Source organism: Salarias fasciatus, chromosome 22 (genome assembly GCF_902148845.1).
Source record: "Salarias fasciatus chromosome 22, fSalaFa1.1, whole genome shotgun sequence".
Taxonomy (NCBI): domain Eukaryota; kingdom Metazoa; phylum Chordata; class Actinopteri; order Blenniiformes; family Blenniidae; genus Salarias; species Salarias fasciatus.
This window is the reverse complement of record NC_043765.1, coordinates 15,730,136-15,739,215: the sequence shown is the minus strand read 5'-3', so window position 1 is coordinate 15,739,215 and position 9,080 is coordinate 15,730,136. Positions and strand designations below refer to the sequence as shown.

At 43.1% G+C, this 9,080-nt stretch overlaps 1 protein-coding gene and 1 long non-coding RNA gene across 3 annotated transcripts; one reads left to right on the top strand and one right to left on the bottom strand.

Annotated features, from left to right (window-relative positions):
• The first annotated feature begins 1,175 nt into the window (after positions 1 to 1,175).
• Positions 1,176 to 3,193, top strand: LOC115409336 (tripartite motif-containing protein 16-like). The gene has a single exon (XM_030120471.1). The coding sequence runs from the start codon at positions 1,413 to 1,415 to the stop codon at positions 2,535 to 2,537; it is 1,125 nt and encodes a 374-aa protein (XP_029976331.1). The 5' UTR covers positions 1,176 to 1,412; the 3' UTR covers positions 2,538 to 3,193.
• Positions 3,194 to 5,171: 1,978 nt separating this feature from the next.
• Positions 5,172 to 6,957, bottom strand: LOC115409339 (uncharacterized). 2 transcript variants are annotated; one of them, XR_003933936.1, is made up of 6 exons: positions 6,771 to 6,957; positions 6,549 to 6,688; positions 6,242 to 6,446; positions 6,029 to 6,133; positions 5,792 to 5,917; positions 5,172 to 5,500 (listed from the first exon to the last, which is right to left on the bottom strand). It is a non-coding gene; the product is annotated as an uncharacterized LOC115409339 (long non-coding RNA). The 2 variants fall into 2 exon arrangements; XR_003933935.1 differs by having other exon boundaries at positions 6,260 to 6,446.
• Positions 6,958 to 9,080: the final 2,123 nt, after the last annotated feature.

Genomic DNA, 9,080 nt, shown 5'->3' with positions numbered 1-9,080 from the left:
CTGTTTCGGAAATCAAGCTTACGTATGAGTGAGGCCGATCGCAGAAACTGTAAACAGAGCCATGCACGCCCGGAGAAGAGGAGGTCGCGCTCCCACGCTTCCGCGTTTCCTGGGAGAAGCAGGAGAGCTCATGTATTATACCTTTAAATATTATCTGAGAATATCACTGAAGGCCTGGAAGTAGAGGGAGAAACCCAGTGGAGATTAATGGATTGAGCAGGATTGATTGATATGGACTGATGTGTGTTTCAGAGTCAGTGTTGGAGGAAAAAGGAAGCCAGTGAGGCATGTGGAAGTTAGTGTGAATGTTCATGAATTGATCCACTCTTCACTGAACTCTAATCAACTTGTCAGTTCAACACAGAGTGTGTGTTCACACCCTGAACTCTCTCTGTCTACATTTCCTCCACCCCTCCCTTCAGATCAGGAGTGGGTGGAGCCACATTTTGACTCATGGTGACAGATGGATAGCAGATAAATTAGTGACTTCTCCAGAAGTGAAGCAGACAGGAAAGAGAGGCTGAACGTCTGCTCAGGATTTCTACTGGTGTGAGTTGAAAACTAATGCTAACACTCCAATCAAACAGCTGAGGGACCATGATGAGGACCGCACACACTGAGGGGTCATTACAAGAAACACAGCAGCTACTTTACTAACTTACTACTTCCTTTGTGTCCACAGTGGCTAGCATTAGCTAACAACTGAGTTTTCACATCTCTGTGGATTCAAACAGGAAGTCCACATATGGGATTATTAGTTGGAGACACACCAAAGAAAGAGTGAGTGGGTTGAAAAGCAGAAGTTGAAGCTTGACATTCGAGCTGAACGACAGCTGGAAGGTGAAGTGATGATGCTGGATTTCCTGAATGAAATCAACCTGTGACGTCCTCTCCCTAGTGACTTCCACACCAAGTCACAGCCTCTTCCTCTTTCACAGATCTCACAGCTGAGGGATCATTGACGTCTCTGAGCTACAGGGGGCAGCAGCTCACCAGCAGAACCAGGGCTGGCCAGCGTTCACAGGAATAGGAAACCAGAGGAGGGTTGGGCTTCAAACCTGATGAGCAGGAAGAGAAACTCTTGAAACATCGACTGTTGTTTAGAGGAGAAAATGGCTCAGAAGAAGACTGGACTCCAAGCTGCTGCAGCTGATCTCTGCTGTGCTGGACCTGAAGATGTGGCCTGTGATGTTTGCTCTGGGAGGAAGCTGAAAGCCGTAAAGTCGTGTTTGGTCTGTGTGGCCTCTTACTGTGAGGACCACCTCCAACGTCACAATGAAGTACTTCCAGTGAAGAAACACCAGCTGGTGGAGCCCTCCAAGAAGCTCCAGGAGAAGATCTGCTCTCTGCATGATGAGGTGAAGAAGATTTTCTGTCGCACTGATCAGCAGTGTATCTGTTACCTCTGCACCATGGACCAACACAGAGGCCATGAAACAGTCCCAGCTGCAACAGAAAGGAGCCAGAAGCAGAAGGAGCTAGAGGGGAGTCGACAAAACATCCAGCAGAGAATCCAGGAGCGAGAGAAAGATGTGAAGCTGCTTCAGCAGCAGATGGAGGCCATCAATGTCTCCACTGATGAAGCAGTGGAGCACAGCGAGGAGAGATTCACCCAGATGATCCGTCTTATCCAGAAAAGAACCCTTGAGGTGAAGCGGCAGCTCAGATCCCAGCAGCAAACTGCAGTGAGTGGACTCAAAGAGCTTGAGGAGAAGCTGGAGCAGGAGATCGCTGAGCTGAAGAGGAAAGACATCCAGCTGGAGCAGCTGGCACACACAGAGGACCACACCCAGTTTCTCCACAGCTACACCTCAGTGTCAGCACTCAGTGAGCCCACACACTCCTCCAGCATCCAGACTGCTCCTCTCAGATACTTTGAGGATGTGGCAGCAGCTGTGTCAGAGAGCAGAGACAAACTACAGGACATTCTGAGAGAGACTGAAGAGGAGCTGCAACTGCCACTGCTACTGCTACAACCACAGCCAGAGAGCAGAGCAGACTTCTTACAGTATTCACAGCAGATCACACTGGATCCAAACTCTGCACACAGAAAGCTTAAATTATCTGATGGAAACAGAAGAGTAACTTTAACAAAGGAAGTTCAGCCTTATTCTGATCATCCAGACAGATTCACTGAATATCCTCAGGTCCTGAACAGAGAGAGCCTGACTGGACGTAGTTACTGGGAGGTGGAGAGGAGAGGAGGAGTTGATATAGCAGTTGCATACAAGAACATCAGCAGAGCAGGGGGAGGGAAGGAATGTGGATTTGGATTTAATGACAAATCTTGGGCTTTAGAATGTTACTCTAACAGTTTTAATTTTTGGCACAACGACATCAGTACTCCCGTCTCAGGTCCTCGGTCTTCCAGAGTCGGAGTGTACCTGGATCACAGAGCAGGTATTCTGTCTTTCTACAGTGTCTCTGAAACCATGACTCTCCTCCACAGAGTCCAGACCACCTTCACTCAACCGATACACGCTGGAGTTTATCTTTCTGGTTCTGGATCCTCTGCAGTGTTGTTGAAACCTGAGTAAAGGACTCCATCAGGTCTCCTTGTGTGGTTTTCTATAGGAGCCTCCACATTTTCTGAGTTGAGACGTTAATGAGATTTCTGACAGGAAGAAGATTTGAAACCAACAGCTGGTCGGCCGTCTTCTCAGAGACTTTCTACGAGGATAAAAGGATGTAGGACGAGTGTGGAGAGGCAGAAAGGAGCTGAGTTAGTGAAGAAAAACATGACAGCTGCAGCCATCAGTCACCTCACTTTTTTGGACTCACTTTTCAAGCTTCTCAAACAGGATTTTCTTCTTCATTGACCACAGGAAGCTGCAGCTTTTCACACCTTGGGGGATTTGAAGTGGAAATTAGGAGCCTTCACATGTTTGGATTGATCAATCTTTCATTTTTTATAATTCTTTATTGACATTTGATCCTTCAGAGTAAAGATTTGTGGATTTTCCTGAAAAGTGAACTGATTGTTTTGGGTTTTTGGATCTTCATCTGTCACCAAGTCGCAGGGCGTTTGATTCTTTTAGCTGGAAATGACTTCAGTTGACAACAGTCAACAATTTACACTCAGCTTTTAAGAACATTGATTTCTAAATTTGAAGTGCCAGGAACTTCCTATAATCAACTAAACTGTAGTGACAACACACACACACGCACACACACACACACACACACACACACACACACACACACACACACACACACACACACACACACACACACACACACACACAGGTTTCTTTTGAAGATATGAAATCTGTCAAAAAGTGAAATGTTGCTTTATTAACTCTGCTATTTGTTTCTTTTTCAAAAGTTTTTGCTTCAAATGTTGTTTGTGTACCAAGTCAATCAACATGGAATATTTAATAAAATAGATTCAGTGATCATTCCAGTCTGGGTTTTCAGTAGCTGGGCCGTTTTATCGCGCGAGAAAAAAAAATGTCGCCGTTAATCTAATCTGTCCTGTGCCCAAACCAAGTCACACCGCCCTCCAGTTGAGCGTAAAAAAAACACACATACACGCGCTTTTAGCGGTGAAACACGTTCCATCCTCATTATTTTGCCATATTGAATTCAGCACGAATTATCAGAAAAATCACGAGGAAAATGCTGGTATGAAGCACAAACTGAAATAAGGAGCGCAAATATGAAGAAAATGAAAGTGAAACTTCAATCGCGTGTTTTGTCGGTGCAGCGTTTCGGCCAGTTGGCGTTTTTTCAGGCGCTGAAAACACGCAAAATAAAATACATTTCCCTTCCACACAATCTGGCTTAATAAAGGTAAGTATGAGGCAAAATTCGGCGTGACTGAATTTTGAGGAAGTTTGAGGAAGTGAGTGCTCATAAGAAACTTCTATTTTTCATCTGCTCTGTTATTGGTGGTGGTGGTGGGTGGTGGTGGTGGGGGGGGGGGGGTGTGTATGTGTGTGTGTGTGTGTGTGTGTGTTGGGGGCAATCTTGGAAAGATTTGTCATTTAAGCTATTATACATCATATTTGATTTAATTGTAAATTATTTATGTTACACACACACATTTTGAATGGAATCCGCAGACTTCAAATGAGCCATTTTAATCGCGATTAACTCCAGGATTGGGGTGTGATTAAAAAATCTAATCGTTACCCAGCTCTAGTTTTCACAAACACACACACACACACACACACACACACACAAACAACAACTCCACCCCACACAACACACAATCAAACACAGTCTGTATTTCTATCCTTGTGGGACCGGCCATTGACTCCCATTCATATCTAGCCCCTACCCCTGACCCTTACCTAACCTAACCCACACCACAACAAGCCTAACCCTAAGAAATGTTTTTGCACTTTTACTTTTTTCAGTAACACCAACATGGTCCAGAAAACACGTTTCTCCTACTTAGGACCAGAAAAGGTCCCCCACAAGGCACGTCGTTCCACGTTTTGCTATCCTTGTGGGGGACATTTGGCCCCGACAAGGATAGAAATACAAGAACACACACACACACACACACACACACACACACACACACACCCAAACACACACACACACACACACACACACCACACACCCAACACACACACACACACACACGGTGTGTTCCTGGCATTTTCAGACTGGTAAGTTCTGTTATATTGCTAGTGTGTTGCAGTGTTAGTAGACTCTTTCTCTTCTTCCTCCACTTCCTACTTATCGATTAATTTTGAGTTTATATCATAATTGTCCTCATTCATAGGAGATTGACTTTGAGAGTACATTATAACTGACCTCTTTTTTTTTTTAAGTAATAATGGGTGTGTGTGTTTTTTCAGGGGGACCTGTTCATGAAATGAATGAAACTCATCCAGACTGGGCACCCTCATTATATCTCGGAAACATGGAGGTGAAAGCTGCGGATAACGACAAATTTCAACGGAGAAAAAGGACACAGGAGAGTGTTACGGTGTTGTGCGGAGTTATGCCTGTTCGCCGAGATCTTGCATGCCAGAAACGGAAACTGTGAGACGCTAAACTGTTTTCTACCAGTACTTCTTAATGAAAAGATGCTGTATGAAAGGTTGAATGTCTTTGCATAACCACCTGAGTTTACAATGTTATTTGTCTAAAGAAAAGTTATGTACGACTAGCACTAATGACACAGATAGTAAAGATTCAGTGACCTAAAAGAAACCCAAAACAAAACCCCATGACTTTATTTATTTTACACTCACAATAAGCACAGTATCCCTGATAAACAATTTCTTCAAGGAACTTCCAAATATCTTCCACAGCGTGAAACACAAACCTAAATGGCTCCAGAATCAATTCTTTGTCCTCAAGTTCTATGGTTTCATATGAAGACTCGCCCATGCTCATAGTCCTTGTGGCAATCTGTCAGCTTCTCCCCCCCATCTGCAGAGCTTCTGCCAAATCCACCTTTGCTGCAAATGGGTGATCATTCTCTCAAAGCCACTTTGCAGCTTTTTTTGCAGTCCTCCATAATCCTGTGATGTGCGTTCACCTGTGGAAATAAAGCATGAGTATTTAAGAGTACAAATACACGAAGGGGCTCTTGATGCTGTTGTTCCTGTTCCATAAAATATCTTGTTCAATCATTCAGGATCAAAATCAAGTTCAATTGGTCGTATTTTTTTTTTTTTTTTTTTGCCATTTGTGTTTCAGAGCAACTGAACAAATTTCCCAAAATTTGATGCACAAGTAAACCAGATACATCCACAAAGATTGATGAATGTAGGTAATTTATACAAATATATAGATGTATGTACAGAAAATGCACATGTATATGACAAACCTCAGAGCTGGCTCCAAGCTTCCTCTTTTTCAATCAAAAACTGGTTGAACGTCACCCCGAAGGAGAGCTTTTGATGAGTCTGTGTAGTGGGAAAACAGCTTGCCATGGCTAATGCGGCAGGTCACTCTAGGCAAAAAAAAAAAGATACACAGAAATGATGACATTGACACTCTGATATTTGATATTCTGCTATATAGAGAGACAAATCTAGATTGACAATATTAAAAAAATTAATACTTTGAAAAAATCCTCGCGCAATCCTCTCCTGCTGACTGAGTCCCAGAATTGTTCTTCATCCACCCTCACCACAGTCGTCCTCTGGAGCTTCATTCATGTCACTCACTGCAATTAAACAGGACATTTTGAGATTTTTTTTTTTCTTTTCTGAAGGGAGTGAGATTGTACATTAAAAAAAGAAAACCTTTAATCAATATGAAATGCAAAGCTAACCTGGTAAATTGAAATCACCTTTCTTGTGGAGATCCATCACAGCTATCGAAGGGTGGTCGCCACAACAAACAGAAGAGATGGCGTAATCATGGCCAGCGAGTGCCTCGAAGTGGAAATAAGCATGCTGGATGGTGTCTCTTGGTGGAAACTTCTCATTCCTCAAGCTTTCCAGTGAGTTGATGACTTTTGACACTGAGACTCTGTTCTAAAACAATCAAATTAAAAAACAATTATAACTTGTACTTGAGTGTCATTTAACAACAATATAGTCGAAACAGTTGACAAAATTTTCCACTGCATTTATTACCTGCAGGCTGTGCCTCAAAAACAAGCACAGCTCGAGGCTTAACACCACGTGATCATTGAAATTATGGAGGCCATCCGTCCACTCCTGGTATCGATACACTGAACTGCAACTTGGACACTGCTTGAAATACGTTGAGACATCTGCAGTGGAAAAAAAAGGAATTAATTAAAACTAACGTTTGAACATCATCTCTATCAACGGTGCGACAAACCAATTACTTACTCTTAATTATTCCATTCATTGTTACAATTTTTGCGTTCTGGGTGATTTTGGAGGACTTGCCAAGCTGTACTGACCCGGGACAGACAGCACATAGTTTTTCTGCTGGATGGAGCTCCGTCAAAAAGTCTTTTCCTTCTCTTGGCTTGGTGAGGTCATCTGGGATGTTTTGTGGGAGTCGTTTGTTAAAATACAGATACTGCACCAGCTGCTTTTAAACGTTCATCTGATGGAGGATACTCAGAGCTTGGGCTTTTTTGGGCGTGGATGGTAAAGCTGTCACTGTTTTAAAGATGTTTGGATCCTGTTGAAACAGTGCCATTGCAAATAACTTTTGTGGACACATGACACACTCGGTTGGGCACAAGGAACGCACCATGTGTTTTCTCTTTGATTGTATGTGACCATTAATCTGCCGATGCGACTGTAATGGTGCAGCCTTGGTTCATGAATAGAAAAACTAAATCGTCCCTGGGTGTCCTGCAGGTTGACCTGGACACAGAGGGGCACATGGGAAGCTTGAGCCTGACTTTGTCGTTTTAGACAGGCTACTTTTTTTGCCTCCTCTAAAATATTTTGCTGCACCATAGCCGTTAAGGTCTCCTCTTTAAGGCACTCCTCCTGCGCAGTGTCTGTGCAGTACTGCAGTGAGCGGATGTGCTCACAGTGCTTGGACGCAAGTCCACTTCGTACTGCCAATAAATGATATTGCCTGCACTCCTCCAGCTCACACTGCACTTTATGAACGTGCCCCCACGTTTTACTCTGAACATGAATTGGCACAGAGGAGCCATGCTTATTTCTCTTCACTGCAGATATGCCATTGGTTGCGTCTACACAGACACTCTTCAGGTGATCCTGAGCTGTTATCTCCTTTCCTTCGGTGTGTTTCCTTTTCATATGTTTCTGGAAATTCTTCTGGTACAATGTCAGGCTACAGACAGGACATTTCACCTGCTTGTACTGCGCTTTTGGTGTTTTGGAATGCTGTGGCTCCGGGGTGACTTGTGTGGATGTGTCTTGAGGAGGAGAAGAAGTCAATGAAAAAGAGGAGGCAATTGATGCAAGAGCAGCTTTTGGAGAAGGAGGGGGAGAAACCGGTGAGGCTGCTGTGGAAGGAGAGGCAACAACTGGAACAGGCGCATCTTTTGAAGAAGAAGTAGGGGAAACAACCGATGGTTGGTGAGGAGAAGGGATCTGTTCATTCGATGCAGGGAGGCACTGGGCGGAGCACAGCTTAAGATGGGATTCCATATCCATTCTGCGAATCACCGTTCTGTCACACAGGGGGCAATGGAAATGACCCGGGTCTCTGCACGGTAGGTTGCAGCGGCAAATAACATATCTACAAAAAAATGAAAGAAAAAAATATTTAGATACAGATAAACCCTGCGAGACTCAGCGTTATGATATTACTTAATCAGGTTTCGGTTCCTCAAAAAACAACAGCAGCATTTTTTTTCTTCGAAAGACCACAATTACATCATTGATAAGTCCTATTGTTTAACCTGAGAAAGTTTTATTTGAGAAATATATTCACTGAATGTGATTCTGAGCATGTCATGTCTATGGTGTAATATTCCAACACTGGGTCAGTGTGGTGGCAAAAACAGTTACGCCTCACACATCAGAACAACATGCTCCCAAAAACTTCCTGAAACATAGAAACAAAAAACACCTTTAATTTCTGCTTCTGATGCCCCCTCTAACAACACGTGAAGTGAAAAAAATGGAAGGAGGAAAAATGAGATACATCACTAACAGGACCAATGTGGATGCCCAATGGTATCAGACATGCGTTACATTATGCGCTGTCCTCCACATGCACGAAAGTCTTACCTTGAAAATCAACTGCATTTTTTACATGTACAGCCATGTGTTGATCAAACTTCGGTAGTGGAAATGACTTCAGCTTAGGGCAAATAGGGCAGTGGTACTGCTTGCAGCATGTTGTGCAGCAGCTCACTTGTGGCAAAGAAGTTTTTAGAAATATTGAAACATGCATCTGCAGGAAGAAAAAAAGTATAAAGGTGCATCAGTGAACACATTTTAGCTTAAAAGTTATTTTTGATTGTATGATTTCATACAAGCAAGAAAACAAATAAGCAAAGTTCCAGATAAAGCCAATGTAATGTACACAAAACTCTCATATCCCCATTTAAACGTACACAGAAATGTTATATTAAGATTGATGTTAAGATAAACTCACGCTATATCACCCAAGCCATGGCCATCTCTTTTCAGTGTATGCCCAAATAAAAGAACTCAAAACTCTGACTTGCATTCAGGGTCTAATGCAAACACACTAACAAA